This window comes from Xenopus laevis, chromosome 2S (assembly GCF_017654675.1).
Source record: "Xenopus laevis strain J_2021 chromosome 2S, Xenopus_laevis_v10.1, whole genome shotgun sequence".
Taxonomy (NCBI): Eukaryota; Metazoa; Chordata; class Amphibia; order Anura; family Pipidae; genus Xenopus; species Xenopus laevis.
Genome location: NC_054374.1, coordinates 43,962,574 through 43,977,521, shown reverse-complemented (window position 1 = coordinate 43,977,521; position 14,948 = coordinate 43,962,574). Strand labels below are relative to the sequence as shown.

The 14,948-nt window shown below is 41.1% G+C and overlaps 1 protein-coding gene across 1 annotated transcript; it reads left to right on the top strand.

Moving 5' to 3' along the window:
• The first annotated feature begins 9,354 nt into the window (after positions 1-9,354).
• On the top strand, positions 9,355-14,213 carry XB5843130.S (uncharacterized XB5843130 S homeolog). The gene is made up of 5 exons (NM_001097965.1): positions 9,355-9,393; positions 11,125-11,248; positions 12,584-12,632; positions 13,613-13,702; positions 14,098-14,213. Exons 2-5 carry the CDS (start codon positions 11,126-11,128, stop codon positions 14,169-14,171), a joined length of 336 nt encoding a protein of 111 aa, NP_001091434.1. The 5' UTR covers positions 9,355-9,393; position 11,125; the 3' UTR covers positions 14,172-14,213.
• The last annotated feature ends 735 nt before the right edge of the window (positions 14,214-14,948 follow it).

Below are 14,948 nucleotides of genomic sequence, written 5' to 3'. Positions count from 1 at the left end.
TTGATCACTTTTGACTCAAACATGTCTTTTATAGAATTTTAACTAAGTGTGTCATGGAATGCTTAGGGCCACAAAATGTCTTTAAATGATAGGGTCACTGTGTCTAGGATTGCCACCTTTTCTGAATCGGCCTTATTATATATTTTTTTTATTATTAATAACATTGCGATCAACCATAATTTATACTAGCCAGGCAAGGTGGCAACGCTACAGCCACTACAACTAGGGTTGGCACCTTTTCTGTAAAAATAATACTGGCCTTCTTATATATTTATCTCTCTTCCCTATTAATAACATTGGGATCAACCATCATTTTTACTGGCCAGGCCAGTAAAATACCACCCAGGTGGCAACCCTAATTCCAACCAGGGAAAGGTTTTGTATAATTGTAATTGGTGGGGTTGTCAGAAAGTGGGTATGGTCAAAACATTTTACTTCACAAGGCAGACCTTTTCGCTATCTCTCTTTACGATTTCCAAATGTTGGGAGGTGCTGTTTTTCTTTCTCTTAGCTTTTTTGCTACTGCGTAGGATAAGGGTTGCCACCTTTTCTGAAAAAAAATACTGGCCTTCCTATATATTTATCTTTTTTCCTTATTAATAACATTGGGATCAACCATTATTTTTACCGGCCAGGTGGCAACCCTAGGATTAATGGCAATACAGGGAAAATGATCTGTACAACACTGCCTATGAAGCTGACTGGTCTTAAGGAGCCTTGCCTGACAGAAAACACACAAAAAATCAGACAATATTCCACCCACTACAATAGTGAATGTTTATACTTCACAATTTTGAAACGGTAGTGACTAGTTCCTATCCCTGGAAAGAACCGTCCCTCTAGTGGAAATAGATGATTCATATGGCAGTGAGCTAGTTTCTATCCCTAGAAAGGACCTAATGCCTCTAGTCGTGAGGTACCAGGAAAGTATAGGAATTAGTCCTGTCTATAATGATAAAGCTAAATGCCATCCAGTACAAGGACCTTCAAAGTAAGGTCCCAAATAAGGATAGACTCTAGTCTGTTCTAATAGAGCTAGCTATTTCTCATCCTTATAAAGGCCCTCACAATATATTAACCTTATGGTATGTTAAATAGATAGAAAACTATTTGCAACTCATTAAAGGACATATTTCTGCCATTTTTAGATATAGTACTTAGTTATTCATATATAAGATGTGTGAAATCCATCATTTGTGTTAGACTGTTTTACTGCTATTTCATATGAGGTTCAGTAAAGGGATAGAAACTAGTCAGTTCATAAAAGCTAATTCCCATCCTGTCTATGGACCTTTTATAACAGTACAAGGACCATCTGTATTAGGCAATTACCTGACACTAGGTCCAGTAAAGGGATAGAAACTAGTCAACTCATATGTGAACAAGCTAAGTCCCATCCTGTCTAAGGACCTTCTCTAACATTACAGGGACCATCTATATTAGGCAAAAACCTGACAGGTCAAGAAAAGGGATAGAAACTAGCAGTAACGTAACTAGAGTCTTCCGGGCGACCCCTCTTGATGCGCAATAAGGGTGTAAGTGGATTTTTTTTTTTTAAAAAACATATGTTTTTATTTATTTTCCAAATCAAATAAATAACAAAGTAACAAAATGGAAATTTGGAGGTACATAAATTATACCAAGAGAAAAGATTCCATTGTCAATGCAAGCTTAGTGATTTATCTGAAAACCTGTCAAATTGTGAGTTAATGTAGATAGCTTGAATATGGGATCAATTAAAACAACAATATTTCCTTACATCATATTTTGAAAATAATTAACAATTTGAATGTAACATCCGGTTTATCTGGTGACTCCTGGGGGGTGATCGATGGCTCTGTTCCCTTGAATGAGAAAGGTTCTGGATGTATAGATCTGTTTCCTGTACGGTGGGATTGTTAGATAGTAATTCTGTGTCAAACCAGGTAGTGTGTCTAAATGAGTAAATAGTTAGGTGTTTAATATGTGTGGGAAGGAAGGCTATGTAACTCATCCAAGTTAAGAATTTTTTTTCTGTATGCTGTTCTTTATTTGTCATAGATTCCAGTCAATCCATATGAAAATGTGATGGAGTTTTTGTTTGACTAATGAGAGCGGGGCGGGGGGGGCAGATGAAGAAAGCCAGTGATGTAAAATAGTTTTCCTCGTTGCAGCAGTTAATCTTTCTGCTAAGAGTCTCTCCGAACGTGTAAGTTTTAATTGTGTGGGGGGGTGTTCCATACATTATCTGAATCTGACAGCCCGAGACACTTTGAGGAGTGGTTTCCTCTTGGCCCCCCCAAGCTGTCTCAGTGCTTCTCTCTACTGCCTCAGCCCCCTTCTGCCCAGCAGCATCATGGGGTGCAGGACTTCCAGGAGTTCCTGGAGAAATGTTGCCCAGGGACTGTGGTGCCCAGGGGCGGATTAATGCCTAGGCTACCCTAGGCTATAGCCTAGTAGGGCCCATGGGTTTTTTTTAAAAAAAATTGTACATTTTTTTTAATTTTTTTAAATTTACCAGGGTCCGCCCCTCCCCCCCCAGGCTTGCTGACTGGGAGTGGGAGACAAGACACTGAAGGCAGGTTGTCCGACAGTGTCACAGGCTCAGAGCGTCTCTCTGCGTCACAGTTTAGTGCAACCAATCTCTAGACTCCGCCAGGCTCACTTTCTTCATGTGGAAGGGCAGTCGCTCACCAGTGACGTCACTGCTGTCCGCCGATGAAAACCCATGGCTACTTAAGAGCATTGAGCGCGGCGTGCTCTCGCACACATGTGGTCAGACACAGGCAGAGGCAGCAGACAAGCAGTCTGTCTGTCTTCTTAATGACTCCACGCCACTCAACAACTCCACTCCTCCGAGTCTTGCCATTGCCAAAATACTGTACCAATGTACTGCCCAAGTTCAAGTTGCCTATTATTGGCTGCACCGTGCTGCAACTCGTCTCAGTCCCAGCCCAGGCATGCAGCTAGCCTAGCTAGAAAGCAAGGCATGGGTGGGGGGGTCCCAACGGGGCCAGCCAGTGTGGTGGTAGCAGTACCCTGGTCCTGCAGATTGCTGCAGACAGTGCCAGTGAGCACCGGGCAGAGAATTTTTTTTAAATTAGAAACTACCATGAGGAGTTGGTCGGCCAGCAGCAGGGGGGACCCAGCCGGGCCCAGCAACAGCTGTAGAGCTGCACTGCAGCCAGAGACAATTTGCAGCCTGCAGACAATAATTTTTGTAGCCTGCAGACCGTGTAATAATTTCTGTAGACAGTAAAATATTTTTTGTAGCCTGCAGACAGTAAAATTATTTTTGTAGCCTGCAAACAGTGAAATAATTTCTGCAGACAGTTAAATAATTTCTGCAGACAGTAAAATAATTTTTGTAGCCTGCAGACAGTGAAATAATTTCTGCAGACAGTGAAATAATTTTTGTAGCCTGCACACAGTGAAATAATTTCTGCAGACAGTGAAATAATTTTTGTAGCCTGCAGACAGTGAAATAATTTCTGCAGACAGTTAAATAATTTCTGCAGACAGTAAAATCATTTTTGTAGCCTGCAGACAGTGAAATAATTTCTGCACACAGTGAAATAATTTCTACAGACAGTAAAATAATTTTTGTAGAGAGTTAATTTACACGGCGGGTGGCGGTTTTCTTTAAAAAAAAGTGGGGAGTACCACGACGAAATAAAGCCCAGCCCTAGAAGGGGGCCCTGTGGAAAGTGTAGCCTAGGGGCCTCACATGTCCTTAATCCGCCACTGGTGGTGCCCGTGGACTTGTTGAAGTTAGCAGGACCGTAGCCAGACAACAGCATAGGGCCCAGGGATTCCCTAGCACTGGATTTAGTGGGCGGGCAGTCCTGGTGCCTGGCCGTGCAGTCCTAGTGCCCACATACCCCCCTCCGGTGCGAGCGCACATGCGAGCCCCCTGGAGCACTGGGGAGCTGTGTTCCCCTGTAAACGGCTGGGCGCCATGCCACCCCTAATATTCTGCTGCCCTAGGCCCGGGCCTTTGTGGCCTCGTCACTCACACAGGGCCCCAAACCCGCCCTCACACAGGGCCCTCACTCTCTAGTACTGCCCTCACACAGGGCCCTCACTATCTAATACCTGCCCTCACACAGGGCCCCAAACCCACCCTCACACAGGGCCCTCACTCTCTAATACCCACCACCAGCCTCCCCATAGGTCCCTTTACTGGTAACCATGAGCCCCGGGTTGTTACCGGAGTACGATTCATTAGCCCTTCATTATAGAGGGAGGCCGTGCTGGGTAACATGAAGGGGCTCATGGGAAATAAATAGGTCCATAGGGGAATAGGACAAATCCCTAGATCTGCTCCCTGTCATGAGACTGACTGATGCCAGGCCCTGGCTGTCATATTGTATTCACAAATCTCACATGATCCTCTGTTAGGAGCAAGCAACTTCTATACAGTGGTGTCTATCAAAATAACAAAAAAAAAACATAAATCATAAAAAATGAAAACCAAATGCAAATTGTCTCAGAATATCTCTCTTCATCATACTAAGAATTAATTTAAAGGTGAACAATACCTTTAAATGCTGGGGCCAGTAATGGGCTGCCAGATCAATTCTTTGTACCGTTTATAACCACGGCAGGGCATACTAGGTGCTAGTAACGGATCCGGATAACGGATCCCATAACTGTACCATAATTATAGTAACTTACAATTCAATGGAGCACGTACATCTTACCATTATCTGTAACTTGATATTATATCTGCAGAAGCCCCCCCCCCAATGCAATTTGAAAACTCACGAATACCCAGGTATAACCCAAAAGACCAGGCCTAAACCTACACAAACTAGAGACTGCGTTACTGTACAACACCAGACATATGTAGCAAATACATTCCGTTTCACTGTATGGGGATGTCGTTGATTCAGTCGTATTAAAGCATAAGCTTATGGGAACATCAGACAATTCTACCTCAGTTTTCATGGGGTTCCAGGTCACCTTGTGCAACAGCAAATTATAGCCACTTTAAATCAGGATGTACAGGTATGGGATCCGTTATCCAGAAAGCTATGAATTACAGAAAGGCCGTCTCCCACAGACTCCATTTTATCCAAATCACCCAAAAACTATTTCCTTTTTCTCTGTAATAATAAAACAGTACAGGTATGGGATCCATTATCCGGAAACTCATTATCCATATTTTAAAAAGGGAGTTCCTTTTTTTCTGTAATAACAAAACATTAGCTTGTACTTGATCTCAACTACGATACAATTAATCCTTTTTGGAAGCAAAGCCAGTCTATTGAGTTTATTTAATGTTTACATGATTTTCTTCTAGACCTAAGGTATGAAGATCCAAATTAAGAAAAGATCCGTTATCCGGAAAACATCAGGTCTCGACCATTCTGGATAACAGGTCCCAAACCTGTACCTTGCACTTGATCCAAACGAAGATATAATTAATCCTTATTGAAAGCAAAACCAGCCTACTCGGTTTATTTAATGTTTACCTTATTTTCTAGCAGACTTAAGGTACAAAGACCCAAATTAGGCAAAGATCCCTTATCCAGAAAACCCCAGGTCCTGAGCATTCTGCATAACAGGTCCCATACCTATACTTTCCCTTTAGAACACCAACACAATGTTGTATATTGGGGTCAAGAGAGAGTGCAGAGACGTGCAACTAAATTGGTTAGAGGGATGGAAGACTTAAATTATGAGGGTGGACTGTCAAGGTTGGGGTTGTTTTCTGTGGAAAAAAAAGGCGCTTGCGAGGGGACATGATTACACTTTACAAGTACATTAGAGGACATTATAGACAAATAGCAGGGGACCTTTTTACCCATAAAGCAGATCACCATAGAGGCCACCCCCTTTAGACTAGAAGAAAAGAACTTTCATTTGAAGCAACATAGGTGGTTCTTCACAGTCAGGACAGTGAGGTTGTGGAATGCACTGCTGGGTGATGTGATGTCTGATTCAGTTAATGCCTTTAAGAATGGCTTGGATGATGTTTTGGACAGACATAATATCAAAGGCTATTGTCCAAAAAACACAAAGTAGTGCTACACACACACTCTCACCGCTCTTTGCAGCGTTGGGTGCCGTCTGTGACCCTGTCTGCCCAGGTCTGGTTCACGTATAAGAAAATACTTCAGCAGCACTCCGATTATGGTGAAAAAATTGGTACTTTATTCGTGCCTCAAGCTAAGCGACGTTTCGAGCTTTTCCAGCCCTTTATCAAGCTATCAAGCTTGATAAAGGGCTGGAGAAGCTTGAAACGTCGCTTAGCTTGAGGCACGAATAAAGTACCAATTTTTTCACCATAATCGGAGTGCTATCAAAGGCTATTGTGATACTAAACTCTATAGTTAGTATAGATATGGGTATATAGAATTTATGTGAAAGTATGGAGGGGTGTGTGTTTGGATGCTGGGTTTTCATTTGGAGGGGTTGAACTTGATGGACTTTGTCTTTTTTCAACTAGATGTAACTATGATCTCTACAGATAGAGCAAATAACATGGCAACTCTCACTAGTAAGTTCTAACTCTAAATATGGGAAATGTAACGCTCAGGGAAAACACTAAACTAAACCCTGTTATATTTCTATTTAATGACATTTACATGAAAGATACACAATGTTAATAATTGGTTAAGTATTCCCTTTAACCCCTTGGGTACCTTTGTCAGCAGCCACTTTAGAGAGCAGCCTTACCTTGCGATAGCCTTTTATGTAAAGGCGGTCCTTGCTTGAACACAAGCCCATCTCCGACATATCAAACTTGCACATTCTAAAACAACACTAATAAACTATAAACAGCAGCTTTAGAACCAGGGCCCCTATCATATCTCCTGGGACCCCTGACTGGACCCCCCCCCGTCCTCATTTAATGACGGCCCTGCTTAGATATCTGTCTGTAACTGAACTACAGCTCAGCTACTAGTTATCACTGGGACAGTTGGGTAGTTTAGCAATGGCTAGAGACATACAGAGATCTCTGAGGCAGTAACGGGGCCCCCACTGAGGGGGTACAGGGGGTTCTGCATTTAGCGTAGGAAGTGTAACTTTAGTACCAAATGTCACATATATAACAAAAAGTTTGATCCTGTTGTGGCACTTCCACATATTCCTGCATTAGCAGGGAGGATGCTGGTAGTTGTATGCTCCAGTATCTGAAATAACATTTTTTCTATCATATTCTTGCATACCAGCTTAGTTATTACCACATTTTACTTTACATGTCTAGCGGCAGGCTGTGCTCTTACATATGTTGTCAGGGTCGGGCTGGGGGTCCGGGCCCACCGGGATGACTATCTCAGGGCTCTGCCCCTGCCGTACCCCCCCAATGTTAACAGCTGTCAGTGAGCTTTTGAGAGACACATAGGTACAGAGGTTTTCCTGCTCACAGTGAAAGCTGCAGGGGTCTGGTCTAAAGCAATCACTGACGCACTTAGTTACTCATGTCCAGAGAGAGTTGCTGACTAATGGTGGCCATACACTATTAGAGGTCGCCAAGCGAGCGAATCTTAACCCAATATGCTCACAAACGGCTGGACGATATCAGGTTAATCCGAACATTTGGCCCTGGGGCTGAACGTTTAGATTACAATGCTGTGAATGGGCGCTGATGGGTCACAGGACCGCATCAACTAGCCGATGCGATCCTGGATCAAAGAAAAAAATCAAACTTTCTCGATCTGTAGCTGCCCAATTTTTGGCCTGATATTGATTGGGGGGACCAGTTGGGGGTCCCCACACATGGGCAGATAAGCTCCCGAATCGGTCTAAAGGACCCATATCAGAAGCTTTAATCTGGCCGTGTTTGGCCACCTTAACTGAGAGTTGGAGAGCTGAAAAGCAGGAAGTTGGGTTCTGTTCTATTCAGTTCGACATCCAATCACTCCAGTCTTTATACATTACATTTTTGGCTAACTATATTGAAAACATTTTTTTAATTTTGCATAGTCTATTTACCCAGTGTTTTAATTTTACACTGAACTGTTCCTTTAATATATATGCTCACAATATTACCCCCAAAGCTGTCTGAAGGAAAAGAAACAGACATTTGAACTGCAGATGCTTAAAAAAAAAAAAAGCTTAGGTGCTTTAGGTCATCCATGTGAAGCGGACTTATGGTTCAGCGCACAGAGGAATTCAAGCGGCCGTCACCTTTTCACATTCTGTTATGAAGCACTTTGGAAATCAGATTGAAGCTCAAGATTTAAAAAGAAAACTAAGGGGGAGAGTAAGCCTGACTTATATAGAGGGGGGGAATTAAGTGTTAAGCTAACTTGGTGTTACTGGTCCTTTAAAAAGTTTTAGGGGCAATGATTCTCTCCTTAAATAGAAGTCCCTCTCATGACCGTTATCCCATGTTCTATTACTTGACTGGGCGCTCCACATTTTCCGTCAGCTCATGAAACACCAAGGCAACAGTTTCTATACAATTTATTGTTCCCAAGTTGTCCATTACATTATTCTCCATTAAGGGAGACTTTCAGTGCATGGGAGAAAAGCAAAGCTGTTTATGGTTAATGAATATGATATTATTATAGCTGTGTCAGTATGTCTTGCCTTTCATTTTTATCTTGCCATTGTTGCACCATTATTGTGCGAGAGTAATGGTAAAAAAAAACCCCCAGCTCCAACAACAATATTGTAGCTGCATTTGGGTGTCTAAATATTGAATACAGTCTGACATTAATTCACTGTGATCCCCCCTCACCCCACAGAAATTCAGAGGCAGTGATCCCTTCAATCCCTACAAACATCCAGCGACACAATGAACTGCCCCAAAACCTGAGGTAGAAGTTGCAACCTGTACTAAACCTACAATACAAGTTGGCAACCCTGGAATTTAGTTGCAGGTCCTGTCAAGAGTCTGCAGCCCGCCACTAGAACCCATTACCACTTTCCCATGTTTGAATTTGCAGCTCACAAATAGGTAAGCCGCAGTGGAGCAGTCACATGGTAGGATCACATGACCGTGACGTCAAGTCCTTCCATAGGATAGGAACTAGCCGCTACCATTTTGGAACGCTTGTATTTTATTGGACTAGGGCGCATGCGTTTCATTTTCCCCTTGCCCACAAGCCCCACAGAGCATGCGCAAGTGGTGCATTTCACTTCCGGGTACTTACACGAGCTGTCCTACAAGTGGAACGCGGATTGTCACCATGCTGCGCATGCGCGGCTGTGCGCTCGAAATAAAATATATATTTAACAAGTGAAAGTCTGCTCGCTGATGTTAATTATCATTTTTTCGCAGCTAGAAATTGTATGGTTTCAAAGATGTTGATATATGATGCCGGACCATGGAGCTCTCTGTTTTGACCTTTGACCCGAGGCCCCTGTGACTTTGGCTAGGAAACCCCTTCCCTCCTTCTCTTTCGGTGTCGGAGTACAGGAGCGTGCACATCGTTTCGTGTCTGTTATAGACTTAAAGTGAGTGGAATGTTGGTTTGAGCTGTACAGAGCGCTGGCAGGTGGCTTATGAGGGAAGGCAGAGTTAGACAAGAAGCATTTCATCGTTTATTTCCGCCCGTAATGGTGTGAGGGCTGCTTAGGATAGATATGTGCTCTCGGCATAGATGGGCGGAATTGGGCCTGCTGATAAGTAACGTAGCAGGGTACACGGGTGTCATCCCCTTTATTTTATGGGTCTAGACTTCTCCAGTCACTAATAAGATGGAAGTCATGTATGAGACAGTAATCCTGGTGTAGTTCCACACTAGCAAATCAGGAGCTGCCTTACTAGCAGATTGCTCCCTGTGTACTACCGCTCATATTATTTTTATACACTGTTTTAGTGGCCATGTTACACCACAAAAACAATATGTATTGTGTGCATGTAGTAGGGATGCACCGAATCCACTATTTTGGATTCGGCTGAATCCTTTGTGGAAGATTCGGCCGAATACCGAACCGAATACTAATTTGCATATGCAAATTAATGTCAGAAAAGGAAAAAGTGGGAAAAAATTGGTTTACTTCCTTGTTTTGTGATGAAAAGTCATGAGGAATCCTGCCCTGCCCACAATTTGCATATGCAAATTAGCATTCGGTTAGGCCAGGCACAGGGATTCGGCCGAATTCGAATCCTACGGAATCCTGGATTCAGTGCATTCCTAGCATGTAGTTTAAGTTTAGCAGCAGTATTTTCCTTCTGCATGATTGCTTGCTTGTGAGAGATGTTCCACTGCCCCACTAGGGTCAGGTTTCAACCACAAAATGGCTGTGGTGGATAAGAGAAATAGAGTAGGAATTATGGGAGTGAAGGGTTGTATATTTTTTAATAAAATCTTCGCTACTGTTGCTGCTAGTACAGGTATGGGACCTGTTATCCTTTCCGGATAATGATCTTTCCATAATTTGGATCTCCATACTTTAAGCGTCAGAGCACACGGGCAGATTCGGGGAGATTAGTTGCCCATCGACAAATCTCTTCTTCGGGGTGACTTATCTCCCCAAACTGCTTCCCCTGCTTTCCCTCCGGCTAAAATGTAAATCGCCAATGGGATTGACTTCGGAAAACGAGTGCCATCCCGCTGGCAGTTTAAATTTTAGCTGGCAGGGGAGGCAGTTTGGGAGATTAGTCGCCCGAAGAAGAGATTTGTCACCGGGCGACTAATCTCCCCAAATCTGCCTGTATCCTGACCCTAAGTCTACTATTAAGTTATGTAAACATTACATCCCGTTTTCCCTAATTTTACAATTTTTTTTTTTTTGTGGTCCCATCTATATATTTATGCATAATATATTTCCCTGATTTTACATTTTCCTGGATTTTACACCTTTTTTCTCTGGTCCCCTGAAAAACGTAAAATGGGGGTTTCTGTAATTATATCTTGGTTCCAATGAAGTACAAGCTACTGTTTTATTATTACAGAGAAAAAGGGAAATCATTTTTAAACATTGGATTGTTTGGATGAAATGGAGTCTGAGAGATGGCCATTCTGTAATTTGTAGCTTTCTGGATAATGGGTTTCTGAATAACGGATCCCATACCTGTAGTAGGAAATATTTTCCACTGCTAATATTAAGACTGAACAACAAGGTGTTTCTAAACACCCTAAGAGAATTAAATAATATATTCTGAGCAACATAACTTTGAACTTTGGCAGGATTTCTATTTAAGTTTTTAATCCAGATATTTATTCGTTTGTTGCTTCCTAGAATGCGTTACGTGGCCGCTTACCTACTTGCTGCCCTTGGTGGCAAAACCAGCCCCTCAGCCGGCGATATTAAAAGCATCTTAAAAAGCGTTGGCATTGATGCAGATGATGAACGTGTCAAAAAGGTGAGTCTGCAAATAGAAATGTGACATACACAATTCTACTATAAGAATGTTAAGGATAATGGTACACTCCAGTGTTTGTTTTTTCACGTGAAATATACAAAGTTGTAAGCAAGCTCTATTGGGATGTGTTGTTAACAAAATATTAATAAAAAAAACCTTAAAGTGGACCTGTCACCCAGACACACAAATCTGTATAATAAGTCATTTTCAAATTAAACATGAAATCCAATTTCTATTTTTTATTAAAGCATTCATAGCTGTTGAAAACTCATTTAAAAATCTCAGCTGTCAATCAAATATTGTCTGCCCCTCCTCTATGCCATGGGCATAGAGGTGGGGCAGACAATTACTTTCACTTTCCATTCAGCACTTCCTAGATGTCATTGCTCTCCCCACATTCCCCCAGTTCTCTTTACCATTTAATTGTGTAGCCAGTGCATGGGGATGGACATCAGGTCCCCCATTCTGGTGCACAAACAAGATTCTGAGATGATACAAGACTTGCCTTAAAAACAGTTGTTATAATTATGAATTCCCAGACTGAAGGGAACAAGATTCAAATAATTTATACAGTGTAATTAAAGTTCATTTTGCTTGACTAATGTGATAAAATAGGATTTTGAATAATTTTTTTGGGTGACAGGTCCCCTTTATTTGTTTGACCGGAGTGTAGAATTAATGAAAACCTCTCTTTGATTTTTGGATATATCCCATCCATTAGCCGAAGCTTGGACATGTGTGATTGGACCTTATATCTGACTCACTGAGCATATGCATTGGCTCAATTCTGTTTTAGTTGTATAGTAAAGAAAATCATGCCCATTATACCTGCCATTTTTCTCTGCTCTGGTACCAACTATTCTGCATAATAAATTCTATACTAGTCTATACATATACATAAAACAATCCCATTAAAAATAAGCAAGAGTTATTTTTCGCTGCCATCAACAGTTGACTGATAACCAACCTATTTTCCTGTATGCCTGCCCAAAATATCTTTCCTGACTACTAGATAATCCGGGTTGGTTGAGCTATTATTCTGGTGAAAATCAAGTCACTAAGGACAATGTAATAACAGTATATGCTCTCCATGGATAATTACTTTGCAATACATTTTGACCTGGCTATAGGCAACATGTTGCATATAAGCCTGATATAACCCAACAATTAAAAGATAAGCCGATTCTGTGTATTGTAGGTTTAACAATATCATTGGCTACAGCATACTCAAATTGTATCTTTGGGTTAACAACATGTTTTTTGCCTTGGGTGTAAAGTATTTGTTTCTTAGCAGTTGTAGTTGAATATATACCTAACTTTTTTGTTTTTTGAAAGGTGATTGGTGAACTCGGTGGAAAAGATCTTGATGATGTTGTGAACTCTGGTAAGGTTTATTTATTAAATACCATGCAAATATGGATGAAATGGCTACCCAGCTTATCGTTCATTTTTTTATTTTGTTCTTAATGAAACGTATGAAACAAATCCTGACATGACAATGACGAGATATTGTATAACGTCATAAACGTGTTTAATATCAAATTAGCTCTTAGCATCTGATTCTATTGAAGCAACACAGAAATAAACCAGATCACCAGTTGCACATGTGATTTAATGTTAACCGTTTTTCCACTTTTTTCTTTAACTAGCCTAAACCGGTGCCTTTAGAATGTCCCTTCATTGGCCCCTGCAAGATTAGCAGTAGAGGGCATTTGTGCAAGGCAGTGTGTTTGGGCTTCCAGCTTATGCAGTAGTCCATTCACTGTAAACTTTCCACTGTGCCGTACCATGGACTCTGCGCAGAACATTTAATGCCTAATTTGTGGCCCCTAAGGGTAGTGGCAGATGGGAGAGATCAGTCGCCCAGCAACAAATCTCCCCTATTTCGGGCGACTAATCTCCCCGAAATGCCTTCCAACCGGCAAGAATAGGATTCAACAGCAGGGTGGCATACGAACCGCTTCTAATTTCCAAATTTTCCTCAGGGAACATCTTTGGGGCGACTTCGGAAATATATGGCATCCCTCTTGCTATTCGCATTCTTGCAGACGGGAAGGCATTTGGGTAGATTAGACACCCAGCGACAAATCTTCCCTACTTCGGGCAACTAATCTCCTGGTCTGGCACTACTAATGAAGAGAAACTGGCAAATAGTAATTCCGCATTTGGATTCTTTCAGGATAACTGAATTCTAGATAATAGATCCCATACTTGTATATAATATCACTCCCTCTTCTGTGGCAAGTGCACTTTTACACTATATAGTCAAAATTTGGATTTATTTTACATCTGTTGTGTAGAAATTTCCTTTTGCCAATTTATTTTGTGATCATTTTGGAATACTAAACGTATACTTTAATTCAGGTCTTGCCAAGCTTTCATCTGTACCATCTGGGGGCGCTGCCGCTGCAGCTCCTGCATCTACTCCAGCCGCCGGAGGAGCTGCACCAGCAGGTATGCAAATATATAGACATACTTGATGCTGTATTGATAGAGTTGAGAAATGTTGAGTAGTTGTGAAATTCAACCTCCTTTCATCTTGTTTAACCATACTTAAATGGGAACATGTCTGCAGTTTTCATTACTGTCTGAGATTTTCACAATTTTATACTCGACTGCTCTCAAAGCGATTAAGCAATTTTAGGGTTAACCGACTATACAGAGCTGTTGAGCAGAAAGCCTGTAAATAGCCTTTGTAGACTCAAGAACCACTAATAAACAGAATTAATGTAATTATTAATTTTCTATCGGTTTAGATCCCCTTTGTTTCGTACTGTATGCAGAAATAAATGCTGGGGTTGGTTGCATTGTTTGTCTAAAACTGAGGCATTTTATTTTTCTTCTTACAGAAAAGAAAGAAGAAGAAAAGAAGGAGGAATCTGAAGAGTCTGATGACGACATGGGCTTTGGATTATTTGATTAAATCCTTTTTGTAAAAAAAATAAAACAGCAACTTTCTATCAAATTCAGATCTGTATTTATTTTGTTTATATATAATGTTATTGCAAAGGAGTAATTCTTGCATGGTGTCATGATCTTATGAAGCTGAATTTTATATTCACGCAACATCAAAACAGCACCAAAATGCCTGTTTAGTAAAAGGGATTGTTTGCCTTTAACATTTAGGGGCAGTTTTATCAGTGTGAGATTAGAACTCCCAACAGAAAAACTTGCTCATTTTCTATTCATTCCTATGGTATATTTAAAAGCATATTTATCAAAAGGTGAACTCCGGTGATAAATACAACACTAAAAATCCCATAGGAATTAAAGGGGTTGTTCACCTTTGAGTTAACTTTTAGTATGATCCATGGAGCCATATTCTAAGACAATTTGCAATTGACTTTCATTTTTTATTATTTGTGGTTATTTGGCTTTTTATTCAGCAGCTCCAGTTTGCAGTGTCAGCAATTTGGTTGCTGGGTTCCAAATTACCCTAGCAACCATGCATTGATTTGAATGAGAATATGGAATATTAATAGGGGAGGGTTGGAACAGAAAGAGGAGTAATAAAAAGTTAAAAAATGTGTAGCTTTAGAGAGGATTTGATTTTAGATGGGGTCAGTGACCCCCTTTTGAATGATAGGAGAAGGCAAATAATTCATAAACTATAAAAATAAATAATGACCAATTGAAAATTTGCTTAGAATTGGTAATTATATAACATACTAAAAGTTAACCTGAAGGTGAACCACCCCTT

Excerpts from the sequence above, each read along its gene's own strand:
- XB5843130.S (NM_001097965.1), top strand. The coding sequence starts at position 11,126 with ATGCGTTACGTGGCCGCTTACCTACTTGCTGCCCTTGGTGGCAAAACC. Across the intron at positions 11,249-12,583 it reads ATGATGAACGTGTCAAAAAG|GTGATTGGTGAACTCGGTGG; the intron begins GTGAGTCTGCAA and ends GTTTTTTGAAAG. Across the intron at positions 13,703-14,097 it reads CGGAGGAGCTGCACCAGCAG|AAAAGAAAGAAGAAGAAAAG; the intron begins GTATGCAAATAT and ends TTCTTCTTACAG.